Genomic DNA, 19,263 nt, shown 5'->3' with positions numbered 1-19,263 from the left:
GCACCTTGGTCTCAACAGTTATATCATGTCTTTGCACCTGGGTCTCAACGGTTATATCATGTCTTTGCACCTTGGTCTCAACGGTTATAGCATGTCTTTACACCTTGGTCTCAACAGTTATATCATGTCTTTGCACCTTGATCTCAACGGTTATATCATGTCTTTGCACCTTGGTCTCAACAGTTATATCATGTCTTTACACCTTGGTCTCAACAGTTATATCATGTCTTTGCACCTTGGTCTCAACGGTTATATCATGTCTTTACACCTTGGTCTCAACAGTTATATCATGTCTTTGCACCTTGGTCTCAACGGTTATATCATGTCTTTACACCTTGGTCTCAACAGTTATATCATGTCTTTGCGCCTTGGTCTCAACAGTTATATCGTGTCTTAGCACCTTGGTCTCAACAGTTATATCATGTCTTTACACCTTGGTCTCAACAGTTATATCATGTCTTTGCGCCTTGGTCTCAACAGTTATATCGTGTCTTAGCACCTTGGTCTCAACGGTTAGAGTGTGTCTTTGCACTTTGGTTTTTATGGTTAGAGCATAGTTTCATCCCAATGGTTAAAGTGTGTCTTTGCACCTTGGTATTAACGGTTATAGTGTGTAGTTGCATCTTGGTCTCAACTGTTAGAGTGTGTAGTTGCACCTTGGTTTCAACGGTTAGTGCGGTTCTGCACTTTGATCTCAATGAAGACATGCAAGAGGAACAGCACCAAAAGTTGTATGATTTTGCTCATCAAAAGAGGAGATGCCAAGGCTGTGTCGAAAGGGTCTATTAACACCTTTCCATTATTCTGCTGGTTCAAAATTTTGTCTAGCTTCATCTTTCACTGAAAAACGTTCTGGTCAAGGTCAAACTATTTAAAGTTTGGTGTCAGAATATCCTACAAGTATTTCAATGTCTATATTTTTAACAATTTTTCATGAGATCATGTAAAAACCTAAACATGATTTGTGAATTTAGTTGGGCCGATTTTAGTTACCAGTTGTCTGTTAAAGGATAGCATATATAATAGTGTCAAACTCATGCCGATTAACAGCAATTGGATCATTTGTAAGGTTTATCCAGTAAGCATTCACAATGAAGGCATGAACAATTATAGGTTCCATGCATCACATCCGTGTCGAGTCCTGCATAATGAACAATTTCATCTGACGCACAAATGGTAGCAAGATTTGACAAGCAAATGCGAATATAATTTAAACACTAATTGCCGTAGTAAAATAATCTCTACTTTCAGGGAGATAGCGGTGGACCACTAATGTGTGCAGACGTCTCAACTGGCTCATGGTTTCTCAGAGGTATTGTGAGTTTTGGAGAAAATGAATGTCTATCACTAGAGAAGCCCAATGTATTCACAGAGGTCATATTTTATTTGAACTGGATTGAAGAAATTAGAATTTCAGACTTGACATAGTCAACAATGCAAGATAATCTTTAGTATTTATTATTGTTTACACATGTAACCAGCTCCTTCTTATTTATGTATTTTTAAAACATTCCATACTTGCTCATAGATTTTTACGCCATTTACACCAACTAATTGATTTGTTTTTATTTTTATTTCAAACAAATATTGCACACCTAATTGTGCCCTTTTGGACTAGTGCCTGGATAGGACCAATGCTTGTCATTAAATACTGTTACAAATTTGTACCGCTAAATAAAAGTATTTAATGGAATGATCTAGTACAAAAGCAATTCACTTATCTCAAGGCCTTGTTCAGACTTGCGAAGTGCAGCCGTCGCTGACTTTTGGCTATGCAAGCGTGGAAACATAGTGTTACGCAATACATTATTTTTGTAAAGGCTTTAGGATAGAAGCATAAATAATGAATTGCACAATTTGACTAGCTTCAATTGACCTGCCAACCAAGCTACCAATCATCAATTTATCACCTGTGATACTTGATGGGCGAGGTATGCTATCTCAGTTCTATCATGTACAAAACTGCTTTACCAATTATTCAAGGTAGGGGCTATCAAAAGTTTGCATAACTGCTGACGCAACTATGAACTAAGTCAATGTGAAATGGAGGAACCACCAAAAATTGACAGAAAAATATTAACGTCTTACAAAGCAGACTCTACAAAAATAGTGTATACCTAACGAAACGAAAAAAAGTCGAACATACCATGACATTGTCTGTCACAAAAGAATTCAAAAAGATGTAAACAAATTCTAGCTAAGGTCCTTAATTATCAATAGAGGAGATATCTGCATGTATAATCAGGTGATATCTGCATGGATAGAGAGAAATCTTGCATTGAGGTCTTGATATTAATAATCATCTTACTCTAGTTAGAGAGCAACTCTGCTGAGAATTTGACAGCTCCATTACCATCTAGAAAGGAGAGTATAGTTTTTATAACACTTACATACTCGTCAGATGAACAATGGAGTATATTTCTTATAGGTATAACACTTGCATACTTGTCAGATGAACAGGAGAGTATATTTATTATATAACACTTATTTACTCGTCAGATGAACAGTAGATTATATTTATTATATACCACTTGCATACTCGTCAGATGAACAGGAGAGTATATTTATTATATAACACTTACATACTCTTCAGATGAACAGTAGAGTATATTTATTATATAACACTTACATACTCTTCAGATGAACAGTAGAGTATATTTATTATATAACACTTACATACTCTTCAGATGAACAGTAGATTATATTTATTATATAACACTTGCATACTCGTCAGATGAACAGTAGAGTATATCTATTATATAACACTTGCATACTCGTCAGATGAACAGGAGAGTATATTTATTATATAACACTTACATACTCTTCAGATGAACAGTAGAGTATATTTATTATATAACACTTACATACTCTTCAGATGAACAGTAGAGTATATTTATTATATAACACTTACATACTCTTCAGATGAACAGTAGATTATATTTATTATATAACACTTGCATACTCGTCAGATGAACAGTAGAGTATATCTATTATATAACACTTGCATACTCGTCAGATGAACAGGAGAGTATATTTATTATATAACACTTGCATACTCGTCAGATGAACAGTAGAGTATATCTATTATATAACACTTGCATACTCGTCAGATGAACAGGAGAGTATATTTATTATATAACACTTGCATACTCGGCAGATGAACAGTAGAGTATATCTATTATATAACACTTGCATACTCGTCAGATGAACAGTAGAGTATATCTATTATATAACACTTGCATACTCGTCAGATGAACAGGAGAGTATATTTATTATATAACACTTGCATACTCGTCAGATGAACAGTAGAGTATATCTATTATATAACACTTGCATACTCGTCAGATGAACAGGAGAGTATATTTATTATATAACACTTGCATACTCGGCAGATGAACAGTAGAGTATATCTATTATATAACACTTGCATACTCGTCAGATGAACAGTAGAGTATATCTATTATATAACACTTGCATACTCGTCAGATGAACAGGAGAGTATATTTATTATATAACACTTGCATACTCATCAGATGAAGAGTAGAGTATATTTATTATACAACACTTACATACTTGTCAGATGAGCAATAGAGAATATATATTATACAATGAATGCAGCAGAATGTTATGCAATGTAACAAAATGATGTACAGTGAGGCAGAAAGATGTACAGTTCAGCAGAATGATGTACAGTTCAGCAGAATGATGTACAGTTCAGCAGAATAATGCACAGTTCAGTAGAATAATGTACAGTTCAGCAGAATGATGTACAGTTTAGCAGAATGATGTACAGTTTAGCAGAATGATGTACAGTTTAGCAGAATGATGTACAGTTCAGCAGAATGATGTACAGTTTAGCAGAATGATGTACAGTTTAGCAGAATGATATACAGTTTAGCAGAATGATGTACAGTTCAGCAGAATGATGTACGGCGCAACAGAATGATGCATAGTAAACCAAAATGATGTACAGCGCAGCGCAATGATGTACATTCCAACAGAATGATGTACTAATAGCAGAATAATGTATAGTGCAGCAGAATGATGTATAGCTCAGCGTAATGATGTGCAGTATAGCAGAATGATATACAGTGCAGCGGAATGATGTACAGTGCAACAGAATGATGTACAGTGCAGCGGAATGATGTACAGTGCAACAGAATGATGTACAGTGCAGCAGAATGAAATTTCAGGAGCTGAGTAGAATAGCAAGTACTCACATCTCTTGCGCATCTCCAACACACAATTCCATTCTACAATGAAAACCACCATATATTAGTATTTTCTCTCAAAGAGCTATGATAAAATTGGCAAGAGTGTGGATAAGGAAAAAAGGTAAAATGGAGAATGGGAGGTTAGTTAACTTCCGTTTGTTACAGATAAATAAATGATCCATTTCCATTGATAATCCACCAGCATGCACCTTCGTATTCTCTTGAAATGCAAAAGATTCACAAGAAAAATAATGGCTACAACTGGCAATCAAGCATAGGTTAATTTTGGCAATTAGTAATGCTTATTTTGCAAATATTAAATATGACAACATGTCTAGCTTCACATATATACCAGTTTGAACATGCTATTTTCATTATGTATATATGTAGAAAATATATATACACATAGAAATGGGCAAAGATTTCAACACCACATTATTGACCATACTTGAACAATTAGTATAAGATGATATCAAGATCATCTGCTCAAGTGATCACAGACTTATATCTGGTGAATTTAACCCAGTTCAAATTCCATTGCAGTCGATACATTTGAGAAGTTATGATTACACGCGAGCTAATATAGACTCAGCCTTTAACAGCACGTTTTAACGAGCTAAAACATCTAGAAAGTTCAACATTCATTTTTAATTAGCAAATACAATGTAACTCCTAGTGGTGTCAAATCCTGTCATGGAAGGGAGAAAAACATGCCAATTTGCACGACAGAACAGGCACCAGTTCTATGGGGGACTGAAGTCCAGTGGGAAGTTACAACACGGAGTGAACTGTGCCATGTAATGTTGCTTGCAATAGTCATTAGCAGGAATTGCATACTCGTGAAAAAAAAGATACGGAATCAGCAAGATTACATTAAAGTCTTTCCACATCACATGCAAGATTTTTTGAGTCAAATCATGTGTTGCATATCGTAGACACGAAGCTTCAATTGGGTTCTATAAAGGAAACAGCTCTCGGTAAATCATAATTCACAGGAGACCATTCAAACGTCATTTAAAGTGCGACATTTTCCTGTGTACATATGCTAGGAAAGCGGAGTTTCATCAAGACTTCTTAGTCCAAGTACTAATCTAATCTTCAACTAAAATGACGAGTTCGGTGCAAAGTTCATGAAGGTCAAGGTTATCACGAGTCATTTATTTTTCAAATGAACCATACTTTTCGCGACTACAACGAAGATTTACATTGTATAGATGTTTGGTGTGGCAAATGGGTAGACAGATGAATATATAACCCGTATATTTAGTTTAACATGAAAACAATGATCTAAAATAGCTTGCTTGTTTACTTTTTCAACAGACAGGAAGCTTATGTGGGGAGATCATGCAGTCAAAGACCTGTTGCGAATGATCCTCCCCCTCGAAGTTTTAAAGAAATAACAAGCTAGTCCAGCATTGCTTGTTTCCCTAATCTAGTTTTTAAACTAAGCAGTCTGTAGGCTAACAAAATGTGTCATTAGCCTTCATGAGGCATAAAACAGTGAAGGCTAATTGGACCCAGCTAGAAAGACTTCATATCGGGGAGTTTTTCAAAGTACATTTGCGACATAGATATGCGTGTTGATGAATGAAATGCGTTTCAGTGTTTCTACAATCAGTTGAGTTTTGATAGACTACAAAACTTTTGAGAAAATTAATTATTATAAATTATTTATTGATGGTTCAGCACTTTAGCACAATTCATTTTATATCGGCGAATATACAGGGAAACTGTTTGACACAACAAGGATTACGTTGGTCCGATGAACCGCTAGCGCCTGCTAGCGCCTGCTAGCGCCTGCTAGCGCCTGCTAGCGCCTGCTAGCGCCTGCTAGCGCCTGCTAGCGCCTCGCAACAAGCATCATACATCTAGTAGATACGGAACTCCTATCAGTTTAACACAGGTGCCATGTCAATCATTCATCTACCTAATGTGACACTGTGTGGCGTGACACTGCTAGCAAAAGTGTGCATGATTCATAAAGTGTGACAATTAATTTCCCTCAGTGAGCATTAGAACTAGTCTGAGGCACGGAATATAGCCAGCATTTATGCCGCTTGCTAAACACTGGCATATGGGGCATATGGCAAACATGAGCAGCTGACGTAGAATACAGCATGGCAACTGTAAACTATAAGGGTTTATTACTGCGAAAAAACACTTCAAGAATGACACAGCAATCTCTCCGATGACTTACCTTTTTTGAGCATTGAAACGGCATCGGAAAGGTTGAAACTGCCATTTATATTATGACTGGACCTGAAGCGGTGTTTGTCATAAGAGCTTTCATCAAATGAGGCTGAGAGAATATGAGGAAGCACATCTCCAGCTTGAGGTAGTAGAGTATTCTCTAGACATTCAGACTGTGCAGAGATGTTGCTACATGAAGGGCTACTAGCATAGCCTGTGCAGCCAGAGACGGTGTCCTGTGCAGTAATTGTGGGAAGGCAGTGCTCGATGGTTTGGGACTTTAATGATAACATATGGTTTTCTTGATCAAGATGGTCATTGTTGCCAAAACAAAATACTATGCTGTTGTTGCTAAGTGGTTGACCTGGATGCCTATCTAAAAACACAACAGGTTTTTTTTGGTGTCGCAATTTCTTACGATTATCAGTCGAAGTGATTTTTGTGTTGTTTGGAACGTTTTTATGGCTACGCAAGGGAAACCGAGTTTGTCCTTCAGTACGGCTTTGAGAAAGAATATCGTGCACAAGCCGATTGGCTCCAATATCGTTACTGCTTGTAACTGTCCCGAATTCGATCTCTGTACAACCATTACGTAAATGCGTCTTCACAGGTGGTCCACCATTCCATGAGGAGCATGGAAGTTGTTCATTTGAGGTTCTATTATGCTGAGAAGATGAACCAGCAGCAGATTCTAATAAGGGTGTGTTTAACGCATGAGACTTGGTGACAGAAGATAGATTACTATTAAAGGAACTTGGTTTGGCGGCTATCTTTGCCCATGTCTTCTTGTTGCAGCTTGCTGATTGAGACCCGATGGACTCTCTATCCTCATCCGCAGCAGACTCGACAGGTACACCAGGTGTTGGTTCAAGATAAGCAGAGCCTCTCACACTCGAAAGCATTGGAAAGGAGTTGAGGCTTGAATCCATGCTTGGCGCTGACTCGACGGAGGGAAAAGCTTTCGTCTGATTGGCTGCAGCGGCGGAATGCGAACGACAGTCATTTTTATTAGATTGTCGAAATACTGCGGCAGGCATTAAAGGTTTTCCTTTTTCCATTTGTTTATGAACGCCCTTCTTCTTTCGCTGCACCTCTTTAAATTCATCATCTTCAGCTGATTGAGAATTCAGTCCATTTTCTATAGCACCTATGTCTGACAAAGAAGTACTTTGGATGCAACTATCTATGGAGAGCGTTAGACTATTTAGACCATCTTTGGCTAGAGAGGGCCGAGAGGCCGAGGATAAACAGCCATTCATGCTAGGGGTTTGGGTTGCACTAGATCTGTTTATGCCACTACTAGGATTGGCGATATTTTCATGGTCACTATCACTAGCCGTGCTTGATGTTGCAGATGATCTACCATTTCTAGATTCTAACTTAGAGCTACATTTGTGTTTCACCTTCTTCTTCATCTTTTTCTTTTGTTGTTGAGCGGATAGAGGATTTTCGCTCTCCTCTCCTTCTCCGAGAAAGTCTAATACATCACCAACCTCAGCGAATTCCTTGTACCCCTCCAGGTTATCTGACTTTGTCCAGCCGGCAGCTTTCCTCTGTTTCATTTTCTCCACTTTGCGACGGGCCTTCAAGCTACCCTGCTTGATAGAACAAACTATCCAGTTGACAATGAAGCAGTGTGAATAAATGTGGCACTTGTTACTAGCAAGCTAGTCAGCGTTGTGAAAGATTCTCAGCGCTGTGGTTGACTATAGCTGATAATGAATTAGTGATAATAGATTACGCTGTGATTACCAGCTCAAATAGGCTCAGTAATTCCACAATACAGATAGATAATGGGGAGAGCACCTAGTCGTCTCCAAAAGAAGATATAAGATGCTTGGGAACAAAGGAATGTGAATGAGAGCTGCCAAAGGCTTCCTAATAAATATGCCCAATTAGCCAACTACCCAAATAATTACGAGCCTTTTAACCATTAGTTCAGGAGTCATCATCAATTCATTGAGCAAGGAAGAAATTAAATGCCAACCTCGTTCAAGAAGCCACGGATCCCTTCAGCATCACCAAATTTGAAGCCAGGGAAGCGCTGCAGTGATTGAACTCTGTTTACACGGTCTCCAGGAGTGTCGGGCCTTCCCTTTATTTGACCTCGTGTGTCTGGTGCCGCCTTGCCGCCAACATGACACGCTACATCTTCACGATTATTAGAGACAGCAGGCTCCTCATCAGAAAGCATTGCCTGATTGCCATATGCTCCGATATTATGATCATCATCTTCCATTCTCATTAAGCTTGGGATATTGGTTCTAGCTTAAAGTTGGCTAAAGTGAACACAGGAAAGGTTTCAAACACACATTAAACGCAATGCGATACACTAGAGCACTAAACTGCGTGTGTAAAATAAATCCTAGAAATGCAAATTGTGTATAGCAATAGTATTACATTCAAAAGAACATCTCTTTACCTCAAGCCATGGTAAGATGTTCTAGAAGAAATCAGTGCTACTAGGTGTAACTGTTGGATAAGCCAATTCAGATCATTAGGTATCATATGAGCAAATACAAGCATTAAACAAATCTTATTATTTTGTCAAATACTGCACTACCTACTGGCGCAAAAAGGTGTGAAAAGCTGGCAAGATGATTTGTTATTTGAGATGCTAGCTACAAACTAGAATAAAGCAATTATTAACATGGATTGCAAATCAACAAATTTACATGTACTTTTGAAAACAATTACCAGAGATAACATTGCAAACACGCATACATGTCGATAACAGCACACCGTTTTTCAATATATTTTCAAGTACTATTAACTAAAATGACAACTAAAAACAACTAATGATAGAACAAAGCGAAGAACTCTGCGACAGAAAGCATTTTACAGCCGATTTTAGGTAATAATATCCTGCACTCGGTATGGTCTATATTACCTGCAGACAGAGCAGGTAAAAAAGCCTACCAGTATTTTACCTAGGTTGAATGTAAATTCTAGCATACTGTATAAAATAATATCAGCATGCATATGAAATACAATACAAACTTTGTCATCAGCTGCTAATGGACATAAACAAAAAAACAAGCACGGAGTGTTGTTGGTGAATAGCCTTTCCATTATATCTTATGTATTCATTTTCAGAAGCGAAAGAATTATAAAACCTTTAAAAACCATTGTATATCATAGATGTGTTAGGGAACTCGTTAACAAAACTAAGGAAGTTTTTTTATGCTACAAAAGTCCATATTTTATCACCATTTTTACTATCCATAAATTCTTATAACAATCATAAAACATTTTGATGAGGTTATTGATACAGGATACTTCAGCGCAAATGGTTAGCCATGGGCAGTGCATTACCACATCGCAAGCCATTTTGCATTACATAAAACTATCGTTTTGCAAATCATTGGTTAAAGCTTGTTTTCATATTGTCAGTATAATGCGTGTGCCTTTTTTATCTAAAAGAAATTTTGCTTTTTTACTTTGGATAACTAGTGCGAGCTTATCTAAAAGCTTTTTTTATGCTGTTAAAGCTTAGAACAACAACATCGATTATAACTGCATCATTTAACCATACACATTAAATAATTTTGGTAAGGCAAATTATAATAGTTGTAATGAAAATTAAATTGCAAACACATGTTTCTTAGAAAGCAAAAATGGTTTTACCTGGTAGAACTCATACGAAAAGACGATATAAATCCAGCAGTACCAATATCTCTAAGCTCATACTTCAATCATATCTTAAACAAGCATAAACTTTTAAATTGCACGCTTGAAGCAAAAGTGGTGTTATTGTCCCAATAATGGCAAAATGGGCCAAAATTAGTTGAGAAAGTTTGAATTTATCATCATATAGGAATCAAAACGAAAACCAATAAAGCACCAAAAAACAGTTTGGTGTTTTTTGGTGCTTTATTGGTTTAAAGCACCAAAAAAACACCAAACATAAATAAGTTTATTTATTAACACTTGTGCACATTTGTCAAACTGGTGTCAAAGCACCAGTTTGACAAATGTGCGCAAGTGTTTCATTACTGATGTTGCACTCCACTTGTGCTAAATATAGAATAGTCATTCGCAAACATCTAAGAGAATATTAGCAAAATAAACTAAAGTGCTCGTTGAAATTTGGTTTAGTAGCTTTAAACCTATTTTTTGCAATGTTACAAATACATAACAACACTGACTTTGCATTATTGTACTAGCTGACATTTTGATAGAAGGTAATCATAATTTGTGCATTCAGTTTAAAATGGGCTTGTAGGAGAACCACACTGTATGCGTTTTAGAACCGTATCACTGTGGCAGCTTACATCTCATGTAAACCAGCACATTAGACGCTCCTATGATGTATACATTCTATAACACAAATTCCAGATAACATAAAAAATTTATGTGAAGTTTTTGCTTAATACTACGTAAAAAATCCCTATATAACGTAAAGTGTCAAGTTTTCAAAATCGATTTCAATGTTAGCTTATCTCGCCGCACTTGCGGAAGAAAAAACGACGTGCGTATACCATTGTATCTATGATATATAACTTTCAGGAAATTCTAGCTCACCGCAATAGATCGTCAAATGTGTCGAAAAAACAGATAATAGGATAGCTGCACAATTGTTCATAAATACTTAAAGGTGATCGATTGGTGAAGGTGATACGAGTCTGAATGTCGCGAGTTGGAGTATCGCCGAAAGTTATCTTTTACCATAACCTTAACCCCTGGATACAGATAGACGACAAACAGGTAGAACCTCTTTTTATAGAATAAAGATTTTGTTGTTTTGCCTTATTGTAGACATACAAAATATTTGTTATTAGTTTAACTTTGCACAATAAACTTTGCTGTTCACAAAAATAAGCAAATCGTTGCAAAAGAACATCGAAGAAGTACGCTCCCCATCAACTTGTAAAACTACCACAATCATGGTCTATAAACCCATTGAGATTAATCATGAAAAGGAGAAAAGTTGTTGATGTAAACCAATAATACTGCAATTAAAATACAGCCCACAAATTGAGAGTTAAATCAAGTTTTCCCTCTTTGCATGGTCAAAGGGGTGAGTTTGGAAAGATTTTGGAACAGATTAGGCAATTTACATGTATTTTACTGTTTTATAATGCAAACTTTCCTAAAATAGATTATTTACGTTATAGGAGCGCCTACGGTATATATTTTATGCCTCAGAGACCCTATATTGGCATATCAATCAATTGCTTGAGATATTGTAGTCTTGCGGCAAGACTCTTGTCGCATTGAAAGTTGAAGTTTACTATGTTGAGATTAAATAGTTGAGGTTAATTTAAAAAACCTTGATGCTTCTTAGAATATTGAAGACTTACTTTGTTTTTCTCAAGATGATGATTGAAACAATTTGCAATTAATTGGTTTCAAACCCTATTGCGATAACAGTTGATAAAACTAATTAGACCAGGTGATCTGTTGTTTAAAAATATGCTAAAACTAAGAAATAAATACTGTATTGGCAAAAAAAATAGATGGCATACAATATAGATGATGTGATACCAAAAGTATACTGCATGTAATAACTCCTTATGAATGACTTATATTAGCTGTGTAATGAAATCCTGCTTAACATTGTTAGAAAATAAAATTTGCACACCATCATTCAAACAACCACAAAAAACATTGATGCTAAATCTGGACCACAACAATTTGATATGACCCAACATCCTGATACCACCAAACTAATTTAATTGCAAATGATCCAATAAGGCATGATGAAGAATATGATCGAATGATGCATGATGCAAATCTGCTTTTGCATCAAATATGCAATAGCAGATTTGTTGAGAAATGGCGTAACGAATGAACAATAGGCAAACCATCTATACATAAGCATCATTTATATCTCACATATTTTGTATATTAATTTACTTGATTAGTTGAAAATTTTCTCAATGCTTTCGCATTACTAAATTGACCTTTCATAATACCACATAATACCTATTTTGTGCTGTGTAAAAGACTCACAAACAAGGATAAAAAATTATCAGTTATTTTTCACTTTATACAGCAAATAAGCTGCTGTTAATAATTATTTTTTAAAACATCTAGAGTATGAAATACTTCTATTAGTTTTTGTATATTGAAAGCTTGATTAACGCCAAGCATTGCATGTATCCATGTTGGTTAGTTCATAAAGATAGTTAAGTCCAACTATCTTTGCAGCATCTTGTGTGCCAAGCCTGTTTTTTATTTTGACACAAATTGAACAAAAAAATTATTTCCATTTTAACACCCACTAGAGTTCACAGCTGTAAGAAATATCTTAAGTAGGACTGGGAACACTTAATGATTTTCACTAGCACAACGAAGATGCTTTAACATTGTGGTACAAAAACATGTGATTTGATTTGATTACTTATGGTTTGGTACTCGATGTTATAGGCCAGTCTTGAGAGAAAATTTTCAGATTTCAATAGCTGCTCCAACTCATCAACTCACAGATAGGAATACAGTGTCAAATAAAACATATTCACCTGATTTGGTGACAATTCACACGAAGTTCTTTAAAAAAATTTTAACATTATACAGCATTGATGGTTGTACGAATTGCTTTCTGCATTTGATTTAGTGCGTTTGATATTGTAATTTGTTAACATTATTTCCACAACTTCTTTTAAAGGTTGACTTGCAACAAAATTCATATTACAGTTACCGTAAAACCTCTAATTGAACACCATGACGCTCTATTTTTTAACCTTTCTTCTATAGTGGAGGTCAATTGGAGGCGGCGTTCAAATAGAGGCCGGCGGTCTATTTTTCAACTAGCTCGTCATAATTTTCGCAAGATATATGTAGCCCTATTATCGGCGAGGCGAATATCCCCCATATTTTGCCCACTCTTCCGATAGACTGATATTAAACATTTTGAATGCAATAAATCTGCTAACTTACCTCCAACTTGTCAAAGACCTCTTAATAAACGTGCATCAAAAACGGAGAAATATCTATACCAGATGATACATATTGCTTGCAATTTACTAGCAACGATATTATAGCCTGTGTCCTTCTTTGCAATTTGTTGGCATTTTCAGAATTTAGTTTATTCTAAATTTGAAAACATATTTTTATTTTATATATATGTTTAACATTGTTGAATAAAAGCTCATTGCACTCACTGATATGTTTGCTACAGTTTGCAGCCAAAACTAGCATGTTATGTGCAACAGAAGTGGAGTTATGAGCATCAATCCTTTGTAAATCGTGTTAAATAGCGGCAAGGATGCCATTAAATAACATGCTATAAATCTGCATATTTATAAGGTATACAACAATAATCTATCAAATGATACAAATATATATTTATGAACAAGTGACATAAACGAACCATACTTATACTACATGCAGAAATAAAAATTAACGTTTTTAAAACAGAAATATTTTCATTGTTTGCTCGGATAGCTGCGTTCTGACTGTTGCTTTCGATGAAACGAACATCTTTTAGTTGTCCAATACCTTCCACAATATCTTCTGGTCTCCACTCTTTTCTGCACTGCTGAACTAATCGATATTAGCATCCAAACAATTTTTGGGAGAGCAAAATGTTCACGCGCTGCATTTAGCACTAATGTTGCTAGAAGTTTTACTCACAATAAACGTAATCTTTGGTCCAAAACTTGCGAACAGGTTTTTATATGCAAGTCCTTCGAAGTATTAGGGCCAGGTTAAACAAAAAACTACTATTAGCCCGAGACAGTTAGTAGTTATTTCTATGGCGTTGCTTTCAAAGTTCCATCTTCCATCGTAAATTTAAACGGTTTTTTTTAAAAACTTTTTATAAGGTTACTTCGAAGTATCAGGACCACTATTAGTACAAGGAACCACTATTAGCCCGAGACAGTAATTATTTCTATAGCGTTGCTGTGAAAGTTCATCCACCATCGTAAATTTAAACTGTTTATTTTTTTGGATAAACGTATCCTACTTTGAAGTAGAAAGACCGCGTTAAACAGAGAGCTACTACTAGCCAGAAACCATTATTGATTATTGGTACGGTGTTGCTTTCAAAGTTTTAACGAAAAAAACGAAAAGCTTTGGAATTGGCCAACAAAAGAATTAACTGGTATTGATATAAACAATTCATTATTAATACGATTTTGTGGACACTTTTATACTGATCAGTTGATATTATAGGCTCGTAAATATCAAATAATGTCCAAGTGGCAGTCAAATGGAGGTGGCGCTCCATTGGAGAGTGGTGGTCTATTTTTCAACTCTTCTCTCAGGGTGGCGGTCAATCGGAGGTGACGTTCAAATAGAGGTGGCATTTAATTAGAGGTTTTACGGTATTTGGTATCAAAAGATTCACCATGTTTTACACTGCTGCGATATAGGTGCAAGATATGTGGAAATGTGATTACAAGCTCTTGAAAGCTAAAAAACGAACAGTTAATTGCAGCCATCACGAAAATGCTGTAGGTTGGAGTCGCGTTGACGTACTCAACTCAAAGTGGTTATTGTTTTGACATGTGATGTTGTCACGTGAAATAGAAAGCCAATAAAAGGCACAATATAAAACATCTCGTAGCACTAGTTTATGACAAACACTTCGGGTTCTACCGGAAAGCCCATATTAAATATAGATGCTCGCTACATAACAGTTTCGTTTCAGCTTGGTCTAATCATCTAGTCGTAATCTGATCATGTGGCCCATACTTTTTGCCATATGGTGTGGACAATTTCTACAGCGTTTTTCGACTATTACCAGTGACCAACAGGCCATTCATTTTATCAGAGGATAATATGCACTTCTCCGTGCTAAGGTTAAAAAATTAAACACATTTTATGGTAGGTGTTGAAATATCAGTGCTACAAGTGACAGCATTTCGATGATGATGAAATAGATGCGTAAGGACAATATACATGGTTTTATTGAATGGGTGAAGTACATTTGTGAAAATATTTTGACGATTGAGGTTGCATGAAAGTGTAAACAGAAGCCATCATGTTCAACTACGTCCCATTTGAACCATTTTGGAAAGGGATTCAAACTACGGCGCTTTCGTGATGGCTGCGATTAACTGTTCATTTTTGAGCTTGTAATCACATTGTCACATATTTTGCACCTACAACTTAGCAGAGTAAAACGTGGTGAATATTTTGATATAAAATAACTGTAATGTAAATTTTGTTGCAAGTCAACCTTTAAGACTCAAATCACTAACATTGTCCTATGTCTTTGTCAACATCACCACAATATTTTTCATTGCCTTATCAGATAAGTCCTATAAGTTCTGTTGTGGTACCATAGTCTGTTAAAAACCCTTTCAGTGCAGTGTTGGTTGTGAGTCATTTTTTTGTTAGTTCGATACCATGATTAGTTGTTGGAACTACATTCACTATGTTTCCATGATGCGCAGTACTTCGGAGTTGCGCTCTTTCCGAATCATGGAAACGGCATCTTCGCACTGAAATCACTACGCGCTGATCAGTGCGAAGCCAGTGCAAATTCGCAGCAAGGAAACAGCAATTGCGCAATCGCTGCGCATAGCTCTCATGCCGTGGAGACAGATTCTTCGAGCGCCATAAACTAGTACAAAAGTTATCCTGCTTATCTTGTTTTTGCTATTATTCCGATATTTTTTCACTTAAATTTAATTATGGTCTGCTCCTACGAGGATGATGAAGTGATTACTTTCCTGGACTTTGTTATCGATACCAACACTTTTCGAAAAATAGGTGGCAAGTTCTAAAGTAACATTTAAATAATCTATTACTTAAATAAATATTTATTAAAAATATATTATTTTTAAAAATTGTGTTAAGGTTTGTAAAACATTGTGAATGTGTATTGTAAATTAAAGTATAATGATGAGAAAAGCATAAAAATACCGTTTCTGACATTCGGTATCCATGATCGTTTCCATGTATCCATCCAGCGATTCGATTTATACAATTTCTCTTTTCTGGCTAATTTGCTGAAAACCACTGCGCAGCATGTAAATGTACAATCCCCTCGACTTCGGAGGGGGCTGCATCGAAGCACTGCGCATCATGGAAACATAGTGATTAACTACACTGGTGGATGGTGCTACTGACTGGCTGGTGACGGGCTGGTTTCAGTTTGATTAGAGAAGGTTACTAGTCCGCTCGGATGGCTTCCATCTCAACACTTGTTCATAATTCAAAATATCTGTTTAGCTGTGCCAGATGACCTTTTATAAAAAAACTACACATGATGCATTTGGCTTTGGAATTTTTTCTCTCCTGGAGGAGTGAAACACTGCCATACTAAATCTTGTTTTTGAGGCGTATTACCTATTATAAAATTTATACAATTTGCTGGTGTCTTTGATAGATCGACTTTGGTAATCAGATAGATAGGTTGCTAACCAGATAGTTTGGTGTAGGTCATTATATTTGGTTAGCAAACCAATTTGTTTAAGTAATCAGCCACAAATCTTCTTCTTATCTTATCAAAACCATGTGACTAGAATCCACCAGTCAGCAAAAGAATTTACTAGTCTAAATATGATAAACTGGACAAAGTAGCTCCTATCTGAACACCTATAGCCAAACCCTGCACATCATACTGATATAATGAAATGCTTTAGCAATAGCATGTAAAGGACTTTTAACCAAACTATTTCTTCTGGCAGTACCTATTGTTTACTGCACCATTTTTATGGTAAATGACTATCAGCATATATTCATTAAAATACATAGCAATACTCTTTCGTTTTTCTCTTACTCAACTCAATGACGAATATTAAATTTATTGAAACCATAATGTGATGTGTGTGTCATCTTTTGTATGGCAGTTTTCGGATCTGCCAGCAACCCAAGCAAGCAAGAATGTTGTGAGTAGATTCACTGATAGTGGTAATAAACAGATGTACGTGTAGATTGTTGTTTAATGACATTTATTTATTCTCCAAACTACCGTGAAGTCTTTGGTTTGCCATTCCAGCTTGCTGATATAACTTGTAACATAAAAAGTGCTAATACAGAGTAATAAGTTGTGACACACTGTAAGGTTCTAAAAAGACTGACCAAGAAAGCTCAGCTACAGAGTAACACCAATCGAGCCACTACCCGCCGCCATCAGCCAATGAAATAGCCCAGCAATGCTAACCAACCCAGAGCATCAAGGACCACCAAATTGTTATTACAGGTGTGATCCGGTCATCTTGGCTAAGGACAGACTGTATTATTAAACATGCAATTATATTTCACTTTTTGATGGAGGCTAACGAATCCAATGCCCAGCTCAGTGCAGCAGTGTGTACACTAGAAAAAATTCTCTACATTTTGTTATCATAATATACATATAAATGACAATTTCCAAATATCTGTGATGCATTAAAAAGTTTAGTGCATATTGCTCTCTTTAAATAGTAATATATCAGAAGTCTCAAAAGAAATTGAGCCTTAAATGAACAGCATAAATGACCAAAGACACTGGCTAGGTTTCAACATGAGTGTGGTTGTTACAAATAAAGCATCATGCAAATCTATTATATCTATAGAGGTGTGCACATTATGTGTGAATACAACTAAAAAAACAACAACTTTGTATGGAAATTTGTAACCAAAGCGGTAATTATGAAATTTTAGTTACTAACAAATATTTGCTGTATTTAATAGACAAAGCAAAGAAATGTAGCTACACGACAGACAAATCGGAAACATTCTTGATCTCTATGTTAACTGTAGTATTTTATTTGCAAAAAAAGTTATACAGATGCATGCAGGTATAACTTTGCATGATAATTCTAGTCATGCCTAGAATTTTGACAATAACAAAAATAGTTTGCTATAAACTTGAAACGGCTAGATGAAACTTTTTTCGTTCAGAACACGTCACACATAACTAAGATCCGACTGGTTACAGCTTTAATAAAAATTTCAAAGTTAGAAAGATAATAAACATTGGTATTCGCAGTCTATTGTTTCAATTGCTAAATAGCAAGCCGAGCATAGAAACCATTACGTTCAAAATAAACAGTAAAACGTTACAAACTACAATTTTACTAAAACAATAGTGGTGCGTTTTGCAGCTTCGCTTTAAGAGTAATTCATTGATAATTGTTGAAATTATTTAACTAATTTTACTCAGCACAAATTCTTTGTAAGATTTTGTGTACGACAAAAACAGGCGTAGAAATATTCTCCTTGCGTATTAGTTGTTTCTACTAAAGATCTGGAATAAAGACTAGCAAACACCCAGAGTTATGATTAGTACAATATGACAACATAAACATTTAGTTTGTTTACAAGTGTAAATTTGGTTAAAATCACCAAACCGATGTGAATTGCAAACCCAAAGTAATCTATTAATTTTCAGGTCCATTAACATCATACCTGCTGCAATAGATGTGCTGACGTGGACGCACTTTAGAAACAACTATACTGCCATTAACCCACACAACTAATTCATTATCACTGCAGTATTAAAAAACAACGATTTGCAGCGTGCTACTCTAAATGGAAACAAAGAAGAAATTGTGAGGGCAATGGAAACGATGCAGGTTGCGTTTGAAACACGACCAAATGCACGGCTGTTAATAATGAGCCAACTATTACACATTTTGCCTTCAGTAAAAAATGAATTTTGTTGCACAATTATTTTAGAACCTACCATTACTTACATTGCAGAACCGTTTTTAAATGCATATTTACGTAAACTCTAATCTATTTGCTACGCTGCGTTAATCAACCTGCCGCTCACGTTCCGGTTTCGTCGCTTCCGGATAGCATGCGTGCAAGAATGTAATATCCGAATAGTTGTCGAATGTTACACGTTCCGCTAAGTTTAGTGTTTGAACTGACCAATAGCGCGAGCTGTCGCAGTTAGCAAGAGACAACAACCCGTTGTAATAAAATCTTTAAAATGAACAGATTCTAAGAATACACCTGCGAGTATTGCCAT

General features: G+C 35.9%; 2 protein-coding genes across 5 annotated transcripts in view; one reads left to right on the top strand and one right to left on the bottom strand.

Annotated features, from left to right (window-relative positions):
• The window catches only part of LOC137385652 (MAM and LDL-receptor class A domain-containing protein 1-like), a 43,711-nt gene extending 42,014 nt beyond the window's left edge, over positions 1-1,697 (top strand). The window contains exon 42 of the mRNA XM_068072161.1: positions 1,252-1,697. Coding sequence (XP_067928262.1) covers positions 1,252-1,428 — 177 coding nt within the window. The 3' untranslated portion in view covers positions 1,429-1,697. The remainder of the gene's footprint in view (positions 1-1,251) is intronic.
• LOC137385653 (uncharacterized) lies at positions 1,366-19,075 on the bottom strand. Of its 4 annotated transcripts, none has more exons than XM_068072162.1 (5): positions 18,973-19,075; positions 8,392-8,683; positions 6,412-8,002; positions 4,221-4,253; positions 1,366-2,356 (listed from the first exon to the last, which is right to left on the bottom strand). In XM_068072162.1, exons 2-5 carry the CDS (start codon positions 8,647-8,649, stop codon positions 2,310-2,312), a joined length of 1,929 nt encoding a protein of 642 aa, XP_067928263.1. In that variant the 5' UTR covers positions 8,650-8,683; positions 18,973-19,075; the 3' UTR covers positions 1,366-2,309. The 4 variants fall into 4 exon arrangements, with proteins under 4 accessions (XP_067928263.1, XP_067928266.1, XP_067928264.1 ...); XM_068072165.1 differs by having other exon boundaries at positions 6,412-7,999; XM_068072163.1 differs by having other exon boundaries at positions 18,983-19,074.
• Positions 19,076-19,263: the final 188 nt, after the last annotated feature.

Source organism: Watersipora subatra, chromosome 1, assembly GCF_963576615.1.
Source record: "Watersipora subatra chromosome 1, tzWatSuba1.1, whole genome shotgun sequence".
NCBI classification, from domain to species: domain Eukaryota; kingdom Metazoa; phylum Bryozoa; class Gymnolaemata; order Cheilostomatida; family Watersiporidae; genus Watersipora; species Watersipora subatra.
Note: the sequence above shows the minus strand (reverse complement) of the source record. Positions and strands in the feature narration are given on the sequence as shown.

Excerpts from the sequence above, each read along its gene's own strand:
- LOC137385653 (XM_068072162.1), bottom strand. The coding sequence starts at position 8,649 with ATGAGAATGGAAGATGATGATCATAATATCGGAGCATATGGCAATCAG. Across the intron at positions 8,003-8,391 it reads TCCGTGGCTTCTTGAACGAG|CAGGGTAGCTTGAAGGCCCG; the intron begins GTTGGCATTTAA and ends TGTTCTATCAAG. Across the intron at positions 2,357-4,220 it reads GTTGGAGATGCGCAAGAGAT|ATGGTAATGGAGCTGTCAAA; the intron begins GTGAGTACTTGC and ends TCTCCTTTCTAG.